The sequence below is a fragment of the Phragmites australis genome, chromosome 3 (assembly GCF_958298935.1).
Source record: "Phragmites australis chromosome 3, lpPhrAust1.1, whole genome shotgun sequence".
Lineage (NCBI taxonomy): Eukaryota > Viridiplantae > Streptophyta > Magnoliopsida > Poales > Poaceae > Phragmites > Phragmites australis.
Window position 1 is genome coordinate 27,992,501 of NC_084923.1, and position 22,322 is coordinate 28,014,822.

The 22,322-nt window shown below is 42.2% G+C and overlaps 1 protein-coding gene and 1 non-coding gene across 2 annotated transcripts; one reads left to right on the top strand and one right to left on the bottom strand.

Annotated features, from left to right (window-relative positions):
• Positions 1-1,832: 1,832 nt before the first annotated feature.
• TRNAT-GGU (transfer RNA threonine (anticodon GGU)) lies at positions 1,833-1,904 on the top strand. Its single transcript has one exon. It is a non-coding gene; the product is annotated as a tRNA-Thr (tRNA).
• Positions 1,905-13,194: 11,290 nt separating this feature from the next.
• Positions 13,195-20,184, bottom strand: LOC133910632 (uncharacterized). Its single transcript, XM_062352960.1, has 4 exons — positions 18,706-20,184; positions 18,072-18,537; positions 17,473-17,741; positions 13,195-13,383 (listed from the first exon to the last, which is right to left on the bottom strand). The coding sequence occupies exons 1-4, from the start codon at positions 20,182-20,184 to the stop codon at positions 13,195-13,197; spliced, it is 2,403 nt and encodes an 800-aa protein (XP_062208944.1).
• Between the last annotated feature and the right edge of the window lie 2,138 nt (positions 20,185-22,322).

Below are 22,322 nucleotides of genomic sequence, written 5' to 3' on the forward strand. Positions count from 1 at the left end.
TTCTTAACACCAAAGAATTCTATTAATGCTAGAGAAAAACGATAGCTCCAAGACTTTCTTTGTTCTCAACGCCTCCTATTTAGAGGAATTAGCCACTTCAACGACCTTTGATGGTTATAAGGGTATCCAAAGTACAAACCTGATGGCTATTTGTTATCCCAACCATTCTTCCCAACCCTGATACTGATCAGGAAAGGGCTAATTTCTAGTAAAGTTTTCTCTTGTTGATTCCTATTTTGAGGTGTAGTGCTTTTTCCCCTATGCTGCCTCTTGGTACTAGTAGAGTAGGATTGGCCTGTAATACAGAACCTATCCTGTAGGTGTAACCTTTCGCTCAAAAGGTTTTCGGAAAAAGAGTGCCTAATCACGAGGATCCTCCAGAATCTTTTCGAGTGCTCGTTCTAGAACTACGATCTTTGGCTCTAGAACTGAACCATTTCCTCTATCGCTTGAGAGAAGCAACAAACAAAGAGTCATAACATAAAAAGAAAAGCAGATAGTAATCGACAGATTTACCTGATGAAAATTTACATCAGAGTACTCTGATGAGGACTCCTCGAACTCTTCATAAAGAGGATCCAGAAAATCTCTGGTTAGTCGATCCTCTCCATTTACCAATTCCCCCCCCCCCCCACCCCTCTTTTCCACTCAATTCTAGTTTATTAGATTCTTGTTTAAAAGAATCAAAGAAGATGAATAGAACTAAGAACACATAAAAAAGAGTATAGAGGACCAAGACCACTACCAAACGTTCCACCTAAGAATCATATTGGGTATCTATTCCCTTCCTTTTCACCCTAGGATCGGGAATCCAGAATCCTCCCTTTTCCTAGTGTTCGAAAACAGAAAACCTTGAACCTGGAGGAGTTAGGTATCTAGGATATGGTTTTTCTTTTTTGTTGGGCAAGCAGTAGAATAATTTTTTTTCTGTGCAGTATAAATTCGATTACCCACTTTTTCGAATAAATTTGTTGATAAAACTCCAACATAGTTTGTTCAAAATGCACCAGAATCCTTGGAGAATATTCAAGGATCCCATTTCCAAAGGGTACCTGTTGAAAATTGCTTTAACAAATCCGTCCAAAACTTTTTAAGAAAAATTGTAAAGTTTTGAACTCGAAGGTTTTTCCAAGGGATGCCTGTTAAAAATTGTTTCAATCTCTCACCAAAACAGATAAAAAGTAGATCACTGAAAATTAATACCCAGCCATATGGGTATATGAAGAGCGCGAATTCCAATTCTGCAGAACATCCTGAGCACGTGAAAAGTGAATAGCCTAAAGATAAAAAAAAACAAAGTCTACCATTTTTTTAACAGCAGTTCTTATTGCCCCTTTGGCCTTTTCGAACCATTGTTGTATCCGATTTAACAATTGATACATATTTGTTCTCCTCTTCAAAAAAAAAAGAACTTCCAGCCTTTGGTTTGGTGAGTCGTCCGAGATCGTGTTTCCATACCTATGAACTTACCTTCTTCAAGTATATCGGATACTAATAAAAATTTTTGAGTGTGTCAACTCTCTGTTCACGTATTTTATTATACGTTATATGTATTTATTTATATAATAATATAATACCTCTACTTTGTGCAAGTGATAAGAGAGAATATGAAAGATTTTCTTATTTTTTTGATTTTCTAAAGATTTTGAACCTCGCCATGAATAAACTTCTATATCTCGATCTCGATATAGAGAAAATAATATCTCTATATATGTATATATTATGTACATTAATATATACATATATTATGTACATTAATATATACATATATTATGTAGATTATGCAGTAGACCCATAATGGTAAACGGAAGTGGCTAATTTTGGAATAAAATGCCCTTTTAACTCAGTGGTAGAGTAATGCCATGGTAAGGCATAAGTCATCGGTTCAAATCCGATAAAGGGCTTTTCACTTAGTGGTAGAGTAATGGCATGGTAAGACAGAAGTCATCGGTTCGAATCCTATAAAGTACTTTTCTACTAAATTCATTTTTGGTCTGAACACTAAACGAAGTACATAGTTGAAGTTGCAAAAAAGAAATGAAATTGGACTCTTTTTCCTGTTAGAGCAATCAAATCAATACTTGTACTGAACTAACCTAGAATCCTTTTTATTTATCTATTCTTATTCTATACCCTTTAAACGAATTTCCCTAAAAAGTAGGGGATGATCCGTGAATTAATCTAACCATCAACTAAAAAAAAATCCTATGAAAGCATAACAGAAAAGTAGGAAAGACTCTTTGCTTTGATCTAGTTATACTCTTCGAGTATATTGACAATTCCAAAAAACTGCTCATACTATCATTATAGTATAATGACGAGTGGTTGTATATGGCGCTTTCGTCTAGTGATGCCCCTATCGTCTAGTGGTTCAGGACATCTCTCTTTCAAGGAGGCAGCAGGGATTCGACTTCCCCTGGGGGTAGGGAGTATTATAAAAAGAGGTTAATCATGGATTATCAAAAACCCTAGAATAAATTCTTCTTGGGTCGATGCCCGAGCGGTTAATGGGGACGGACTGTAAATTCGTTGATGATATGTCTACGCTGGTTCAAATCCAGCTTGGCCCAAAAATCTAGGGCTTCATGAATATGAACTAAATCATTTTTTTTCTTCCATAAAAAAAAATCTGATCCATAGAAATAGAGGATAAAGAGAAGAGGGATTTTTTTTCTAATCCATATCTCTCTAATTCTTTTCTTACAAAGAAAAGAGTTTTTCTTATTGAAAGGCGGATTATCATTTTTTTTAGCGATAAAAAATCACGACATACTAGTTATGCCACTCTCACTATACCCACATATCCTATGTGGGTATGTAGTATATGATTCGTCTATTTGTTAGAGTACGACAGACGAATCGAATCTTCTTATGGTTCTATTTTAAAAAGGGTATGCCATACACCCCGCAGGGATTGTAGTTCAATTGTTCAGAGCACCGCCCTGTCAAGGCGGAAGCTGTGGGTTCGAGCCCCGTCAGTCCCGAACTAGGGTTCAATGAATGGATAAATAGTTACTTCATAGATCAATATCATTACAATATCACAGTTAATCATTATTAAACCCCTTACAAAAGTGACCTTCAATGGCCTAGATCTAAATAAAACTACAACAGAACTATGTAGACTCTAATCCTTCATGATGACTCTAAGTCTAAACCGACGTAGAAAACATCTTAGGATGATCCATCTTCAGCGAACTCCTCAATAGATTCTCCAATTGAGTATTTGGTGATAGCGAGAATGAGCACATGTCGTACTTAGCAAGTTATGTAGAAATAATATGCATATGAATGCTTGACAAAAATAGGGAAATATGGTTCTTTTGCATAAAACAATATTTAAGTAAAACATTTGAAAATAAGTAATAATAAGAGAACAACAATAAATAAACAACCACCTCAAGATTCTAAATATCCTGACCTAAACAACCTTCCAACTCCTCAACCAAGGTTCCAACTACCATGGTTGAACAAACCTCAATCATAATTCCTACTACCATGATTGACAAAACCAACCAAACCATCAAGTTCTAATCATGTGAGATTTTCCTTGCCACTCGTAACTGTGAGTATGGCTGATTAACCAGTTTTACACTCTGCCGAGATCGTACACTTTACCCATAAGTCATGATCATACTTTGTTATGATATCGTCAGTACGTTACACACTTCTGATGTGTGCACCAAGTTAACCACCACAAAGATTTTACAATGCCCCTCTCAGCATGTGCATACCCACTATGGTTTCACCACCAGGTGAATACACCTCATCAACGGAAGCCCCCTCTTGTGCCGATTGATATCTGGAAGTGCACCCTTTCGTTCCACATAACTGGATGGTCTACACAATGCGAAGAGTATGCATATTAATTGACTAGACCCATCCCAATCTGAGCTTGTAGCTGTATTGTTTACTTGAAAAGATTCATTGAGCCATTATCATGATCTTTTATCATTGTTGAATAGAACCATTATCATATTCATTGAGGCATTATCATGATCACTATCCCAAAGCAGGGTTAAGCATCATCTACCCTTCCATAACTAAAACCAAACCATGGCTACACGGATGATAAGGGAAAACTAGGATAAAGCCTAACTTATGGGATTCCAAAAAAATATTAGCATACATGTTTGTAAAATGAAACATTTTAAAAACTTGGAAAATATGTTCAATAACACAACTTTCCTTCACTGTACTCAAGTTGGATTTTCAAAGTCTTGATCCTAAAGTCCTTCTGGCTCCTAAAGATCCAAAAAAAAGCAAATATCACACAACATACATCATCACACACAAGATCACACTTTTCCAAATATTCTGGTGAAAGAACATGTCAAATTAGAGCTACAATTAGCAAGTTATGGCTTCTGAAAGATTAAAAAGACCAAAAATTTTATCTACAGATGTATCTATGTGATCAATAATTTTTTCTAGAATTTTCTAGAGTCATCTATGATTTTATGGGATTTTCTAGGTTTTTTTTGAAATTTTCTAGCATTTATTTAAATTATAAAACTATATAAACATTAAAAATAATTAAATAACATTATAAAAACTATTTTCTAATTTATTCCTATTTTTAGAATTCAATTTGTACTGAAAATCTATTTATTCCATAATATGTAAGGTTTATGACATCATCATATTATAAAAACAATTTAAAAGAAAAAGAATGCTGATTGTGCATGCCACGTATGCACATCAGCTGAAGTGGCACTGTCACGCATGCAAACACACTAACACAGCCGGTCTACATGGATGCCTACGTGGCAGACGAACGGTGTCATGGTGCCCTTAGATGCATTAAACCCCGATAGTATGATTCAGATACGATGATCCCATCTAACCAATCGAACCAGTACGTTAGCATCTAATCTCTTTTGCACCCTTCTGATCTGACAGTTGAGACATGAGTGTGCTCTCTTCAGTGGAGTGGATGGCGGTGGCGACTCGCGCAAGGCAGCGGGTGACCGGAATCTCACCGGAGTTGAGCACCCGTGGCCTAAACTCGTTGATGAGCGGTAGAATAGTACTAGGAGAAGAAGGTGAACTCACCTAGGGCACATGTCGATGTTGATTGGGTCTATAGAGGTCTGGTGGTAGTGAGCTATGGCGGATGTCTTCGGAGCTTGGTGCAGGTGGTGCTCTGGTGGCTAATTCACCTCAGTGAGTTGGGCAAAAGAGGTTGTGTGGTTTGAGGAGGATTATGGTGGACTCTATTTATACCTAGGACGAACATGTGCCCTTAATAGACTCTTTCAGGGTTTTGGGAGTCTAGCGGTGCTATGTGTCGCTTCTCGAGTTTGAACCAGGTACCATTGAAGATTTATTGGGCAAAAAGGTCACAAAACATCTAAGTTTCCATCCACATCCTTTTAGAAGCTTTTCCTTCTATTTTCGGATTCGATTGGTGACTTGAGTTCAAGTTCAAACTGGGGATGAACTCGGGCTCTTTGGTTTCCAATTTGTTCTCTTTTCTTCTTTGTGGGTAGGCAGTTCCTTTTGGTTGATTATCTCGCGTGGGCAGTCTCCCTTGTTGCATCCGTGCAAGACTCATTACAGAGAAGAGAGGGGTAACGAGAGGAAGACAAGGTGGCCAACGCTGGGCTGATGCGCTTGCGGGGTGAAAGATAGATAGATAGATAGATAGATAGAGAGAGAGAGAGAGAGAGAGAGAGAGAGAGAGAGAGAGAGAGAGAGAGAGAGAGAGAGAGAGAGAGAGGTGGCTGGGCTGGATCATGTTGTCAGGCCGAAAGAGGGAAAGAGAGGAGGGTGAGGGTGGGCTACCGGCTGGGTTTAGGCCCGAGATGACTTTCTCATTTCTATTTCCTTTTTCCTTTTTCCTTCTTTTCTCTCTCTAATCCTATATATACATCATATATACTTTATATATAAGCATACATAAGCAATCAAACAATTCAATCAACATTTATTTATCTATATACATACATACCTTATAAAATAGCCTTATATATATATATATATAAACTTGTAAATATATACAATATATGTATATGTATGTATGTATATATATTTAGGTTTTTGTTTTACTTTTTCAAGAATTTTATTTTCATTTATAAAATAGTTTTATTTCTTTTAGTTCAAGATTTTGGCTGTTATATATTTAAACCTGAGGCTTGCACTAGCTTATATTAGCATTAACCATAAATCATGCAGCAAGTCATGAGACAATACTACTTTAAACTTTTGCGTTAACCCTTTTGCTGGTAAAGTACAGTGAGAATGGAACAAAATACAACACCAAGTTATGGCGAGAACCCTTGTGCCCATGGTGTTTAGAGGGAGTGGGGGCAAATTCTTGTTTTTCAATGGACTTTAGTGAGCTTAACTTTTTTTTTTGTAAAATTGCAATAGTCCAATCACTGTTATGTCTCCGCTCATTTTTTATGCTGGATCCACCCATGCTTATGCCAATGGCTTCTTTTGTTTGCATCCCAACTTCCTGTAGCCTCCCTCTTATAGCCAATTTTTTGGTGGCCTTTCACTTCGATGGTTGATAGTCGCTGAGGTTGGTTCTTTAACTGAAACCTTCATGCTTTGATGTTCTCTTCTTCAGCCTCTTATGGTGAATCTGGGCGAGTTGAACGTGTGCCACAATCTTCAGCTAGCATAAGGCAAATATATATATTAGTTGGTAGTACAGAAGGGAAAGGACAACACATTACATTGGTTTTCCTTGCTTAGATCAAAACTTGTATGTTGGTCGCTGGCATTGTTACTCAAACATTACTCATTAGTATCACTTACATGTGATATTTTCTTAACGAACTAACAAGTGCACATATTGAAACCTATGTTAATTGCGCTATCCAATTAGAAATATTGTTCATAAAATTAGGATGTATATGCAAAATAGAGGCAATGCATAAATTAATGTCTTAATATGTTCGAATATATACAGGACAGATTTAGGGGCTAGGGAACAACTTCAAATTGCAACCGTTTGATACCAAAAATAGATAATCAAATTTTATTACACTTATCTTTTTTAGTAGTGGAGGTAGAGCGCTTACCTAGAAATATTTGTGCTATTTTTATCTGTGAAGTTTACCCATGGCTTACAATGTCAATCTAGAGTTCGAGTCATAATAAGGATGGGAAAAATTGAAATCCATCTTTCCGTAGAAAATAAAGATCAATGTGTGTAATTCTGCCTTTTGTACCACAAATAAAGCATGCATATCAAAACTTATCAGGTCCAATATGGTATTTCAAGTTACCACAAAGCAAGCCCGGTGTTACCAATTCATAGGATTCTGCCATGTACTATCACAGCTAAAAAAAAGTGCAAATGGTTATAAACATTTTTAAAAAGAAAAAAGTTTTGTTAGAACAAGGTATCACTACTATAGAACCTATCATAGATGGCAGCTCATCACTGCTGGTTGTATAAGAACCGGCAGTAAAAATGTATCACTGTCGATCCACTGCCGGCCTTAACCTCCCGCGCCTGAGATATGATGTATCAGTCAGTTTGTAACACGAACCGGCACTAATAGTGGGTGTTGGGGAATGTCTCAAACACCCCCTTCGGATGGTGAGTCGAAGACCTCTGGTGAACATTATTAACTGGTGAAGAATACATTTGTGTTATTTCAGGAAATGCTGGATGACAAATGGACCCTTTGGGCAAGCGATTTAGGCTTTTGAAGGTCAACCGAAGGCCAACTCGTGACGCCCAGTATCACCACAGGCGTAGCCTCTGGCGGGCATTTGAAGGTCAACCAAAGGCCAACTTGCGATGCCCAGTATCATCACAGTCGAAGCCTCTGGTGGGCCTTCGGAGGTCAACCGAAGGCCAACTCGTGACATCATGACGAAGCCAACCAAAAGTGCACCGAAGGCCCCGTTTGCGATAGACCTTCGGGAGCTCGGGCGAAGGCATGACGTTTGCTGGAATCCATGTGATGGTGAAGGGTACAATTGCAAATATGCTAATAAACTTAGGATTGTACCAAAATACCCTCAAATATACTAAGAATGTGGCAGTTAGAGGGGTAATATTGTAAATTATAATCGAGAGTGGTTGAGTACATGCTATAAATAGTCTGGCACTGTAAATAAAAAGATAGACAACATTAACAATATTGCACATTTTCCTGTAATCGTGTGTCACATGAAAAAGCCTTTGATTCCCAGTGAGAAGCCGAAGGCCCATCCCTGAGTTTGGTTACCCTAGTTACCAAAAGTTGGTGCCGTTCGTGGGGATCAAACATTCCGAAGCCATTCCCACAAAAGGAAGCCGAAGCCACCCAGTACATCTACAACATTGCCAGAGGAATTGATTCTAGTGGGGGCTTCGGCCGAAACACTCCCTTCGGTGGTGTCGGAGCCGGTCAACACTTCTATCGATGGAGCTGAGGGTGACCAGCATGGACACAATGGTGTGAATGTGGGTGCCCCAAGCGATGGCAAAGCTCGTCATGAAAAACCTCTCCAGGAAAATGCAAATGCAGCAATATAAAGGGTAGAAGCTAACCTTCGCGCCTGCTTCAAAGCTTCGGTGGAAGAAAGGGGAAAAGCACATCTTGTTGAAGAGTTTGACTACTTTGATAACTTGGGAGAGTATGAAGACAAAGAAGAAGAAATCAAAGAAGAAAGGGCGGCTAGGCTAGAAGCCGAAGAATTAGAGAGGCAAATTGCACAGAAAAAGCATACGCTGGATACCTTGGCAGCGAGTCGAAAAGCCGCTGACTATCGCCATCGATCTAACAAAGCCAGAAGAACTCTGGAAAAAATACAAGAAGAAATCAATAGGTTGCAGCGGGGGAGGAGGGGTGAGTAGGCCCACGTGATCATTCCTTCATCAGCATTTATTATACGGCCAGTGTGAGACCTTTGGTATAGGTTAGGCATTGCCGATACAGAATCACCACTCTCTGTCGGTTTACAAAACCAGCCATGGCTTTCAGGCTTCAAGATACCAAGGGTGGTGATGTTTGATGGGGAGTCAGATCCAAAGGAATTCATTATGAGTTTCGAGGTAGCAGCTGAATCCGCTGGGGGAGATGAGACAACGCTGGCGAAGGCTTTTGTGTTGGCGGTCAAGGGAATAGCAAGGTCGTGGTACTCCACTTTGCCTTCATGATCCGTTTACTCGTGGGAGAAGCTACGTAATGTCCTTTATAGCAATTTCCAGGGCAATCAGGCTTAGAAGGTCACCGCCGGTGACCTCTTCACAGTCAAGCAACAGCCGACGGAGACATTGTAGAACTATATGCGTCGTTTTGCCCATGTTTGTTGCCAGGCGAAGGGTTTGAGTGAAGATACTATCATCGATGCTTCTATCCAGGGCATCAGGGGAGGACTTTTGGTAGGAAAGCTTACACGCAAAAGGCCAGAGAGTGTCCTAGAGCTCTTCAACAAGATGGAAGAGTATGTGAGGTCTGAAATGGACCATCTTTAGAGGAAAAGTGAGCTAGCAGCTTTGAAGACATCAAGGCCAAATTCATCAAGTAGGGATGTAAATGCTGGCCAGTTGAGGGACAGACCAAAGCATACGAAAAAAACAAAGCGTTAGAGTACACATCAAAGGAAAAAGAAATCAACCAGATAGACTCCAGACTGGTTGAGGTCGTACAAGAGTTCATCAAAACATAAGGTGGGGGTACTCGAAGCGGCTGAAGTACTTAGAGCCGCGGAGGTCGAGCGGTCAAGGAGGATGGGCTACATGGGACCAAGCCACATTATATTGTGAGTTCCATGGTGAAGGTGCTGATCATACGACTAAGCAGTGCCCGCAGGTCATAGCCATGAAAGAAAGCCTAGGGAAGCAACCCTTCAATCCTACAATAGTCGTGCATCATGCCACACATTTCAGGAAGGGCGACGGGTGGGAATCCAATTAGACCCATGACCCAAATCCCTCATCATTCATTAATCAGTGGTGACCAATGGTTGTGCCATAGCCATACGTTCCTGCACCTTCGGCTCCGTTGGACCACACTTTTATTCAGTTGACAGCTTTTCAAGCAGAACTCCCGCCTGCTTCACCATGACCAACAATCAAAGCTCCTCTAGAAACTAGCAGATCAGTGAACACAGTAAACCGTGGATTCAGTGTTGTGCTAGCAATCATTAGAGGATCTAGTCATGAAACCGAATTGAACAGACAACAAAAAGAATATGTGCGAAGGGTTAACCATATTGGTATAGGCCCTACTTATGTTCATTTGATGTGGTCTCATGTACCCGTTACCTTTTGACAGGTGGACATGAGGGTCCTAGATTACCCGCATATGGATGCCTTTATCATCATTGCAAATATTTAAGGAAATGAAGTTCATTGAATCCTCATATATGGCGGAAGTTCGGTAGACATCATCTTCATCGACGCTTATGATAGGATGGGCCTGAAACAAAATGACGTTCGGCAGGCTAGATCCCCGTTGCTAGGCTTCGGGGGAAAGCAATTAACACAATCAGAAAATAGAGATCCTGATTTCATTTGGCAAAGGGTCAAACTTTCATATGGAGGAATTATCTTTGATGTGGCTGATATCATCTATCCTTACAATGCAATTTTCAGACGGGGAGTCCTGAATAGATTCAAAGCAATACCACACCATGGGTATTTGATGTGTCATAACGGTGTTTGGAGATCAACAAGTGGCCCGTAGGATTGAAGTGGGAAATACTTCGGGCAGGCAAAACGTTCATGGAGTAGCAGAACATCTGATGAAACCTGAGGAATATGAAGAACAACTGTAGACACAACGGGTTATGAAGGCTAGACCCGAAAGCCATACCAAGAAGGTGCTACTATGTCAAGATAGGTAGGCAGAGCAGTTGTCATTGGAGCTGAGGTGGCAGAGGAAGCTGTGTGAAGGATGATATTGTTCCTTCGCAACAATGAAGATGTCTTCTCTTGGTTATTAAAGGATTTGCAAGGAGTCAATAGAGAAATCATCCAACATACTCTAAATGTTGGCCTAAATGCGAAACCAAAGAAGCAAAAGCTTCAGAAGGCTTCAAAAGAGAGGGAAGGCGAATGCTGAGGTGTAGAAGCTGCTTGATACCAGAGTGGTACGCAAAGTGTTGCATTCTAAGTGGCTGGCCAACCCGATGCTAGTCAAGAAAAGTAATGGCAAATGGAGGATGTGTGTAGTAATCATAGACCTTAACAGAGCCTGTTTGAAGGTTGACTTTCCTTTGCCACGCATTGATCAATTCGTGTACTCCACTGCTGGATGTGAGATGTTGAGCTTTCTGGATGCATATTCTGGGTATATCAGGTTTGGATGGCAAAGGTGGATGAGGAAAAAACAAGTTTCAGAACCTCCTTTGGTATATATTGTTTTGTAAGGATGGCCTTTAGCCTTCAGAATGCTGGTGCCACCTTCACTAGATTGGTCCAAATAGTGCTGAAGTCACTGCTTGGGTGAAATGTCTCAGCATACATTGATGACATATTGGTCAAAAGCATCAGGGAGGAGAAACACCTCGCTGAACATCGAAAACTTTTGAAAATCTACAAAGTGCAAGACCAAAGCTAAACCCAAAAAAATGTGTATTTGGTGTATGATCTGGAAGGTTGCTGGGCTTCGTAGTCTCAAAAAGGGGCATCAAAGTAGATCCTCCAAAAATACAAGCAATACTTGACATGAGACCCCTAAGAGCAGGAAACAAGCACAACACCTAGCAGGAAGATTGGCAGCTTTAAGATAGTTCATTGCTAGATCCGCCGAGCAAAGCCCGCCTTTCTTCAAAACTCTTTAAGCCCCTGACCCTTTCAAATGGGGCGTGGAGCAGCAGAATGCCTTCGATGAGTTAAAGAAATATCTGACGAAGCTCACGACCCTATCTAGCTTAGATCCCAAGGCTAAGTTGTTGCTGTACATAGCGGTGTCTCCTTCGGCAGTAAGTGCTGTAAATGTGCAAGAGATGCAAGTAAATGATAAATTATAGCAATTTTTGGTATAGTATGTTTCGGAAGCTTTGGTAGGGCTGAAGAGGTTCTACTCTAAGATGGAGAAGATGGCTTACGCGCTAGTGATGGCATCGCGAAAGCTTTCCCATTATTTCATAACTCACAAGATAACAGTCCCCACCTCCTTACCCATTCTTGACATGTTTGCATGTTTGAAAATCGTGAAGCCACATGAAGGATTGGAAAATGGACTGCAGAGATTGCACCATTCATGTTGGCCTTCATCGCAAGGACGGTGATAAAATCTTAGGCTTTAGCGGAGTTTTTAGCAGACTGGATGCCGCAAGCCCAAGCTCCAGAGGAAATCCAGTTAGACCCAGTATGGATCGTGTATTGTGAAGAAGCTTGGGGGCTTCAGGTGCTGTTGTGGCAGCGGTGGTATCTTCGCCCTCGGGTGTGAAGTTGTGATATGCAGCCAGGCATGAGTTTCAATCGATAAACAACATCACAGAGTATGAAGCAATTCTCATTGGGCTTCCTAAGGTGCGAGCACTGGGCACCCGAAGGGTATTGGTCAAGACAGACTCTAGGGTGGTCGCAAGCCAAATTGATAAGAAATTTGAGGCGAAGGAGCCAGAATTGGTTAAGTATATGGCAATAGTGCGAAGCATGGAAAAATATTTCTAGGGGTTTATAGTCAAAAGCATATCAAGAAATGATAACATTGAAGCCGATGACCTCGCAACGGCCGCGGTGCAACATCTGCCAATTCCGCCATATGTTTTTTATCAGAAGTGGAAGGTGCCAGCTGTCGAGGCCCCTTTGTAGGCGACACATTCTGTCACTATCATTGAGAACAAAGACTGGTGCTCCCCTATAATGGCCTACCTTCAGGGCTACTACGAGCCCTAATATCATGTGGAAGTGAAGTGTATGGAGCAGAGAGCCAGAAACCATAAAATTATGGGAACCAACTTGTATAAGATGGGAGTTTGTGCACCGATACTTTGGTGAATATCCCAGGCAGAGGGGTAGAACTAACTGGAAGAAATATAGGAAGGATTGTGTGACTCGCATATCGGCACCCAAGCACTTGTCGGGAAAGCATTCAGGCAAGGGTTCTTTAGGCTGAAAGCCATCTCTGATGCAGTGTCCACAGTCCGAAGTTGCATGAAGTGCCAATACTCCGCCAAGGGCTCCAACATGCCTTCGACAAAGACACAGCTCATTCCACTGATCTGGCCCTTAACACAATGGGGAATGGACATCATTGGATAGTTACCAACTGCCCCGAGAAATTTACGCTATGCTATCATTGCAGTCAAGTACTTCTCCAAATGGGTGGAAGCAATGCCCCTGGTGAACATAAGATCAAAAATGTCCAAAAATTCTTGTGGCAAAACATCATCTGCTACTTCAACATCCCTCGTGAAGTGACGATTGACAATGGCACATAATTTGATAGTGAAGGGTTCAAGAAATTCTGCGAAGACCTAGGAATTAAAGTCCACTTCATGTCAGTATACCACCCACAGTCAAACGGAGCCATGGAGAGGGCGAATGGTATCGTCCTAACTAGTGTTGCAAGGCGTCTACAAGGTCTACCAAAAGGAGAATGGGTTGAAGAATTGTTGAAGGCCTTGTGGTCAGTGAGGACAATGGCAACAAGATCAACAGGATTCATGCCATTTTGTTTGCTCTTCGGTGAAGAAGTGATGACTCCGGAGGAATGTAAAAATAAATCATTTCAAGTCTTGGCTGAACTAGCTCAAAGAGGAGAATTGATATCCAAGGATGCACTAGAGGAGATTAGAATGTAGGACGTCGAAAACTTGACAAAATATCAGGAGGAAACTAAAAGATGGAGAGATAAGAAAATATCCCCGAAGGAGTTCATTCCTGGAGACCTAGTACTACGAAGACTCACCAATGCTTCAACTGTGGGAAAATTGCAGAGCAGGTAGGGCAGACCTTTCTTGGTAAAGACTTCATTGACACCTGGGTCTGATCACCTGGCTACTATCGAAGAGGAAGAGCTTCCACACACATGGAATGTTGACAACCTTCACAAGTTTTATGTGTAGTGACGATCAAAAAGGTGTCTTCATATTAATGGGCAAAGTACCCACAACAGTTTTACATTTATGCAATTTTAAATTCTGCATTTCAATCAAAACAATGTATAGGTGTTGTACTCTTTTCCTCACAGGGGGAACCCTTCGTCAGGGTGTGAGATTTTTAATGAGGCAGTAGCCTATGTAAACCCTTTTTAATATATATGAAATTATCCCCAAGAAAATGTGTACATCTGTGGAATTTATGCATAATTCATCGTCGAAGTGGTGCAAACCTTCAATAGAAGGAACCACACCCATCAACGAAAGGAGGCGGGCTGAAGAGTCTCTATAAAAGTCGAGGTATGGAATGTCTAAATGGAAGACATCTTACATTTTGACTTAAGACAGGTGCAAACCAACGGCAAAGATCTGAATCATATAAGTTAATTCTTAGTTGTCCTTATTTTAAAGCATTTATCCTTCGAAAACCGCTCTTATGGCAAGATAATTGTTATTCAATTGCACCTAGGCATATCTATTTAATGCATGGAAAAGCCGAAGTGCTTCCCGACCTCAAAAAGAAGTGCTGTCCGACCTCAAAAAGAAGGCGGCGCACCTCTCGACTTAAAAGACAGCATTTTTTTATCGACGCTTTGCGCATGTTGTCGCCAAAGGTCCCTTTGCTATAAAAGTGGAGGGACGGACAACATTTTTTTGATCAACTCTTCACGCATGTTACCATCGAAGGTCCCTTGGGCTTAAAAGTCAGGGGGGGATGTCATTTTTTCAATCGACGTTTTGTGCACGTTGCTACTGAAGGTCCCTTTGACTTAAAAGTTGCGAGGGGGGCAACGTTTTTTTGATCTATGCTTCGCGCACATTGCTGTGGAAGGTCCCTGCGGTTTAAAAGTCGGGGGGGGGGGAGACATTTTTTTGATTGATGCTTCGCGCACATAGCCGTCAAAGGTCCCTACGGATTAAAGTCAGTGGGGGGGGGGGCAGGACGGAGTTCCTTCCTGATAGGTGTAGAGTGCCCGATCTTTCGGCGAGTGATGATAATTTCGATTAGTGGGCGTCGACCCTCACGATCCGACTACGACGAGCAAGCCCGAAGCGCCAATGCAATCGCTGAACCAACTTCCGATGGATATTAACCTTGCGGTAAACAAGATCAACCTGATCACGAGGATCAATTCTTGCAAGCAATCGAAGAACGAGCAAGAATTAGAGGCGAGCAATCTGATGTATTGCACGAAGGTGGAGTTCTGAATTCACGTCGAAGGACGGATTGTAGCTAGGCTATCAATTAAACAAAACTCAAGTAAAATAGGGGGCGCAGCCCCTGGTTTTATAGGGTGGAAAAGAGGGGGCGCAGCCCCTAGGGCCGGCTAGGAGAGGGAGAGGCACGCACCCCTAGGGGCGCCCTCCTTTGGGCCGCCTTGGCCAGATTGGCCCCAAGTTGGTCCACATCAGTCTTTAGGCCTTCTGTTGGTCAAACTGAGCTTCTGGGCCTTCATTCTTCAGCACCAAAACAATCTTTAATTCTCGTGCACGGGCCCGAGTCATTGGCCTAGCTGGTGGCGCCTGGATTGATGGAGATGGCGTGTGGACTTGGGCTGATGGAGATGGCACCTGGGCTGGAGTGGATGGCGTCTGGGCTGATATATAGGTGTCGATGTCCTCATCATCCTCCCCTTCTTGACGTGAAGTCGTCCTCGACGGCAATTCATCATCCGCACCCAAATATGGTTTCAAATCTGCAACATTAAAACTAGTGGAAACACCAAACTCCATGGGCAGATCAAGAACATAAGCATTATCATTAATTTTGGTTAGCACTTTAAAAGGACCAGCAGCACGAGGCATCAATTTCGAACGACGCAAAGTAGGAAATCTATCTTTACGCAAATGCAACCAAACCAAATCATCAGGTTCAAAAGAAACATGTTTTCGACCTTTACTACCAGCAACTTGATACTTTTTATTAGCAACAGCAATGTTTTGTTGTGTTTCTTTATGCAATTGTTTCATGTGATCAATATGAGCAAGAGCATCAACATGTGGTTCATCTTCAACATCAATAACAAACAAATCAATAGGCGCCCTAGGAATATAGCCATAAACAACCTCAAAAGGACACATCTTAGTGGCAGAATGTGTAGCACGATTATAAGCAAATTCAACATGAGGTAAACAATCTTCCCAACGTCTCAAATTTTTATCTAGAACAGCTCTAAGCATAGCAGACAAAGTTCTATTTACTACCTCAGTTTGCCCATCAGTTTGAGGATGACAAGTAGTACTAAACAGCAGCTTAGTTCCCAATTTATTCCAAAGAGAACGCCAAAAGTGACTAAGAAATTTAGCATCACGATCAGAGACAATTGTTTTAGGAATTCCATGCAATCTAACAATCTCTCTAAAGAACAATTCAGCAACATTTGAGGCATCATCAGTTTTATGACAAGGTATAAAGTGAGCCATTTTAGAGAATCTATCAACGACCACAAAAATACTGTCCCTCCCCTTCTTAGTGCGAGGCAATCCCAAAACAAAATCCATCGAAATATCATGCCAAGGTGAAGAGGGAACAGGCAAGGGCATATACAAACCATGATTACCCAAACGAGACTTAGCTTTCTGACATGTAGTGCAACGTGCAACAAGGCGCTCAACATCACGGCGCATCCGTGGCCAAAAGAAGTGGTCGGACAACACCTCGTGTGTTTTGAAAACGCCGAAGTGACCCATCAGACCACCTCCATGCGCCTCTTGCAACAACAAAAGACGAACCGAGCTAGCTGGAATACACAGCTTGTTAGCACGAAACAGGAACCCATCCTGCATATGAAATTTGCCCCAAGGTTTGCCATCTTTACAGTGTAAAACAATGTCATGAAAATCAGCATCATTAACATATTGATCTTTCAAAGTTTGCAAACCAAAGATTTTAAAGTCTAATTGGGACAGCATCGTATAACGACGAGACAAAGCATCAGCAATCACATTTTCCTTCCCGTTTTTATGTTTGATGATGTACGGAAAAGACTCAATGAATTCGACCCACTTAGCATGACGACGGTTCAGATTAGTTTGGGTTCGAATATGTTTCAAAGCTTCATGATCAGAATGAATAATAAACTCGCGAGGCCATAGATAATGCTGCCATGTTTGCAAAGTTCGCACTAAAGCATAAAGTTCTTTATCATAAGTAGAATAATTAAGAGCAGCACCACTTAACTTCTCACTAAAATATGCAATGGGTTTATGATCTTGTAATAAAACAGCACCTAACCCAATTCCACTAGCATCACATTCCAATTCAAACACTTTATCAAAATTAGGCAATTGCAAGAGAGGAGCATGAGTTAACCGTTCCTTTAAAGTGTTGAAGGCTTCATCCTGTGGTGCGCCCCACTCAAATGGCGCACCCTTCTTGGTCAATTCGTGCAACGGTGCAGCGATGGTGCTAAAATCTTTCACAAAACGACGATAGAAACCTGCAAGACCAAGAAAACTGCGAACCTGTGTAACCGTCGTCGGTTGAGGCCAACTTTGAATGGCGTCCACCTTGCTGCCATCTACCTCAATTCCCTGTGAAGTGACAACATAGCCAAGAAACGAAACACGTTGCGTGCAAAAAGTGCATTTTTCCATGTTACCAAACAAGTGAGTAGCACGCAAAGCATCAAAAACAGCACGCAAATGATCTAAATGCTCATTCATGGATTTGCTGTATATAAGAATATCATCAAAATAAACAACAACAAATATTCCAATGAAAGGCCTAAGAACTTCATTCATTAAGCGCATAAAAGTGCTAGGAGCATTAGACAAACCAAACGGCATAACCAACCATTCATACAAGCCAAATTTTGTTTTAAATGCCGTTTTCCATTCATCTCCTAGTTTCATTCTAATCTGATGGTAACCACTACGCAAATCAACCTTAGAGAAAATTGTGGCACCACTAAGTTCATCAAGCATATCATCAAGGCGTGGTATAGGATATCGATAACGAATTGTAATATTGTTAATTGCACGACAATCGACACACATACGCCATGAACCATCTTTCTTAGGAACAAGCAAAACAGGAACCGAACAAGGACTAAGAGACTCACGAATGTAACCTTTGTCAAGCAACGCTTGGACTTGACGCTGAATTTCTTTCGTCTCTTCAGGATTTGTGCGGTACGGAGCGCGATTAGGAAGCTGTGCGCCTGGAATTAAATCAATTTGATGTTCTATGCCACGAATAGGAGGAAGACCCGGTGGCAATTCAGCGGGAAAGACATCTTTATATTCCTGCAAAAGGTTAGCAACAGCAGGAGGAATATGCAATGTAGGCGCCTCATCTAGTGAAACAAGCATACGAGAGCAAACGAGCGCATAACAAGGCAAATTAGCATCATGTAATTCATCAAAATCAGCACGTGTAGCAAGCAAGATAGGGTTATGCAATTTAATCTCAGGTTGAACAGGTGCAACAGGAGGTGATTTAATCAATTTTACAGCTTTTGCCGCTCTAGCAATATCATCTTTTAGAACTTGTTCAGGTGTCATAGGATGAATAACAATTTTCTGACCCTTAAACATGAAGGAATAATAATTGGAACGACCATGATGAACACTATCAACATCATATTGCCAAGGACGGCCAAGCAACAAAAAACATGCTTCCATTGGAACAACATCACAATCCACAAAATCAGAATAGGCGCCAAGAGAAAAAGGAACACGTACCGAGCGCGTTACCTTTATTTTGCCGCCATCATTAAGCCACTGAACATGATAAGGATGTGGATGCTTCCTTGTTGGCAATGACAACTGCTCCACCAAGGTCGTACTAGCCAAATTGTTGCAACTGCCACCATCGATGATTATACGGACCGCTCGTTCTTGCACGACGCCTTTGATATGAAAAATGTTGTGGCGCTGATTCTTTTCGTCCTGAATGACCTGTGTACTAAGAACACGCTGCACAACAAGATTTGCATACCTGTCGGCGGCACTAGAGTCGACATGAAGCTCCGTATTATCTGCATGGTCAGTAGCAAGCATAGAATGTTGAACATCCTCAGAATCACTAGCGGAAGAATACTCACCGTCGTCACGAATCAGCATGGTCCGTTTGTTGGGGCAATCTCGAATTACATGACCAAACCCTTTGCAACGATGACACTGAATATCGCGAGCACGTCCAGATGACGGCGCGGGCTTGGCCGGAGGCGCGGTCGGCTTGGCCGACGAGTCACGCGAAGGTGCGGTCAATGAAGAGGTCGACTCGCGCGGGGTGGAAGAGGAAGTAGGGGGCGTCGACCGTGGGGCTGGTGTAGGAGCCTTGCTCGAACCTGCAAAATGATTAGTGCGTGTCGAAGATCGCCGTCCCTGCACTTCGCGTTCAGCTTTACAAGCATATTCAAATAAGGTGGTCATGTCATCATAATCCTTATAATCAAGAATGTCCTGAATTTCACGGTTTAAACCACCTCTAAAACGAGCCATAGCAGCATCATCCTGTTCAACTAAACCACAGCGAATCATACCCTTTTGCAAAGCTTGATAATAATCCTCTACGGAAAGCGAACCTTGTTGAAAACGCTGCATTTGATTAAGCAAATCTCTAGCAAAATATGACGGCACAAAACGATGACGCATAGCAGCTTTTAATGCCGTCCAAGTGGCTGGAATATTATCAGGATATTTTTGTCTATACTCACGCCACCAAATTAAAGCAAATTCAGTAAATTCACTAATAGCAGCCTTAACTTGTAAATTAGCAGGAATATCATGGCAGGCAAATTTTTGTTCAACTTCTAATTCCCAATCAAGATAAGCAGCCGGATCATATTTGCCAGTAAAAGTAGGAATCTTAAATTTTATTTTGGCAAAAGAATCATTAATAGGAACACGTACCCTACGAGCACGACCACGACGATTGTCTTCATCTAGCTCGGTGTCGGCGCCGTAGTCACGTGCATTTTGCAACTCCGTGAGCTGTGTCGACATGGTCCGAAGCTGTGTCATCATGGCCTCAAGACGAGTCGTGATCGACTCGAGCGTGGTGTGGGCAGCTGTATCAGCGAGGTCGAGCTGATCAAAACGCGCATTCGACGAAGTGATCGTAGAATCAAATCTCTCGTGCATCATCTTCATGTCGTTTTTGAGCCCATCAACCTGCGCCTGGACATCCTGGAGGGAGAGCTCCTCCGACTGCGAGCCTTTTTCTGTCATCGAAACACCAACAAAAACAACCACAAAAAAAAGATCCTACGACGAGAGGTGAGTAATGGATGAAAAAGCTCAATCAGAAAGCTGTTATCAACTCTTACCCGTTCTTATCAAGCACGCAAGCGTGAACTGCAACCACAGGTAAAACCGGTGGAAGATTGGAGGAGCGATTGCGTGGTGAAACAAAAACCTGCTCGTAGTAGAAAATTTGTGGAGCTAGGAGGCTGCACTCAATCCAAGGGTTAGCACAATTCAAACAATAACTGCAAAGTTGAATAATAGTGCTAAACACGAACAGATGCTGCCGGCACAAGTGCGAAAGGCTAGTAAAAGGTGTAGGAACCGCCGGTGGAAAACTGATGGCCGATTGCCAGACGCGCCTGAAACCAAGGCGAGTGCGATCTTTCCAACAAACCAACGAGCAAAACGGAGTGGTAATCGGTCAAGATAAACAACCCCTTTTTCTTTTTTTTTTTCTTTTTTTTTTTCAGGGGAACGTAAAATCTGAATATATGAACAAAGAGACCTCAAAAGAGCAATTGATGACACACACTTTTTTTTTTGTAGAGGCAGGGGTAAAACGGTAATTAAAAGATACTCTCTCTCTCTCTCTCTCTCTAGAGTAGGGTCAAAATTTGAGCTGGTTTGTGCTTGTCGCGGCGGATCTGGACGAGCAAAAGACGCGGCGCGACCGGGTAGGAAACGGCCGGATCGCGTGGCGCGGCAAACGGAACCGAACAGGACTCTCGCGCGCGGTAGCCAAAACGAGCTGGACTCTTGCGCGCGTCAAGAGACCGTGGCGCACACGGCAGGGAAGATTGGGGCGGCTAGAACAGATGGAGAGAAAGACACGAGTAACCAGCAACAATTGAACGCGTAAGCACAAAAAAACTCAACAATGCAGATTATTGAAAGAAAGTGCAAGGCGCAAAGGGTGCTGGGACAAAGATCTAACCTAATTTTTTTATTTTTTTTTTGGTTTATGTGGACTAGGATGAACGAAAAACACACGATAAACTCACCGAGAAAACCTGGAATCTGATACCACTTGATAGGTGTAGAGTGCCCGATCTTTCGGCGAGTGATGATAATTTCGATTAGTGGGCGTCGACCCTCACGATCCGACTACGACGAGCAAGCCCGAAGCGCCAATGCAATCGCTGAACCAACTTCCGATGGATATTAACCTTGCGGTAAACAAGATCAACCTGATCACGAGGATCAATTCTTGCAAGCAATCGAAGAACGAGCAAGAATTAGAGGCGAGCAATCTGATGTATTGCACGAAGGTGGAGTTCTGAATTCACGTCGAAGGACGGATTGTAGCTAGGCTATCAATTAAACAAAACTCAAGTAAAATAGGGGGCGCAGCCCCTGGTTTTATAGGGTGGAAAAGAGGGGGCGCAGCCCCTAGGGCCGGCTAGGAGAGGGAGAGGCACGCACCCCTAGGGGCGCCCTCCTTTGGGCCGCCTTGGCCAGATTGGCCCAAGTTGGTCCACATCAGTCTTTAGGCCTTCTGTTGGTCAAACTGAGCTTCTGGGCCTTCATTCTTCAGCACCAAAACAATCTTTAATTCTCGTGCACGGGCCCGAGTCATTGGCCTAGCTGGTGGCGCCTGGATTGATGGAGATGGCGTGTGGACTTGGGCTGATGGAGATGGCACCTGGGCTGGAGTGGATGGCGTCTGGGCTGATATATAGGTGTCGATGTCCTCATCACTTCCTTCGACGCTTCACGCACGTAGCTACCGAAGGACCATACGACATAGAAGATAATGGGCGTGGTGACTCGGTAGATACATTCAAGATGTAATGGCCAAAGATAATAATCATTGCGAGATCAACGAGTTTATTCCGTAAATTCATCAATGTCAGGATCTACAAAATCTTTATACATTCGGCTGAAACCAAATTGAAAAGCAATGCCCTGACTAGCATGAAAGGGCTGTGTTGGATGTAACGTTGATCCAATATAGCTAGACGAAGAGGTGCCAGATGAGGAAGTAGATGAAGCACTTCTGTCTTTTATATGTCACATTATTTGTGAAGATTCAGGCCCTCGGAAGTAGAAAAATTGAAAATGACCAAGCAAGATTCCGTAATTTCCGTCTTTCGGCTCATGTTTCGGTTCGATGAACATAT

Bases quoted from the DNA above. Each gene is read 5' to 3' on its own strand.
- LOC133910632 (XM_062352960.1), bottom strand. From the start codon at position 20,184: ATGACAGAAAAAGGCTCGCAGTCGGAGGAGCTCTCCCTCCAGGATGTC. The intron at 18,538-18,705 runs GTAACGCGCTCG...TTCATGTTTAAG, and splicing joins ATGATGGCGGCAAAATAAAG to GGTCAGAAAATTGTTATTCA. The intron at 13,384-17,472 runs GTTCGCAGTTTT...TTTAATTCCTAG, and splicing joins AACCGACGACGGTTACACAG to GTCTTCGCAGAATTTCTTGA.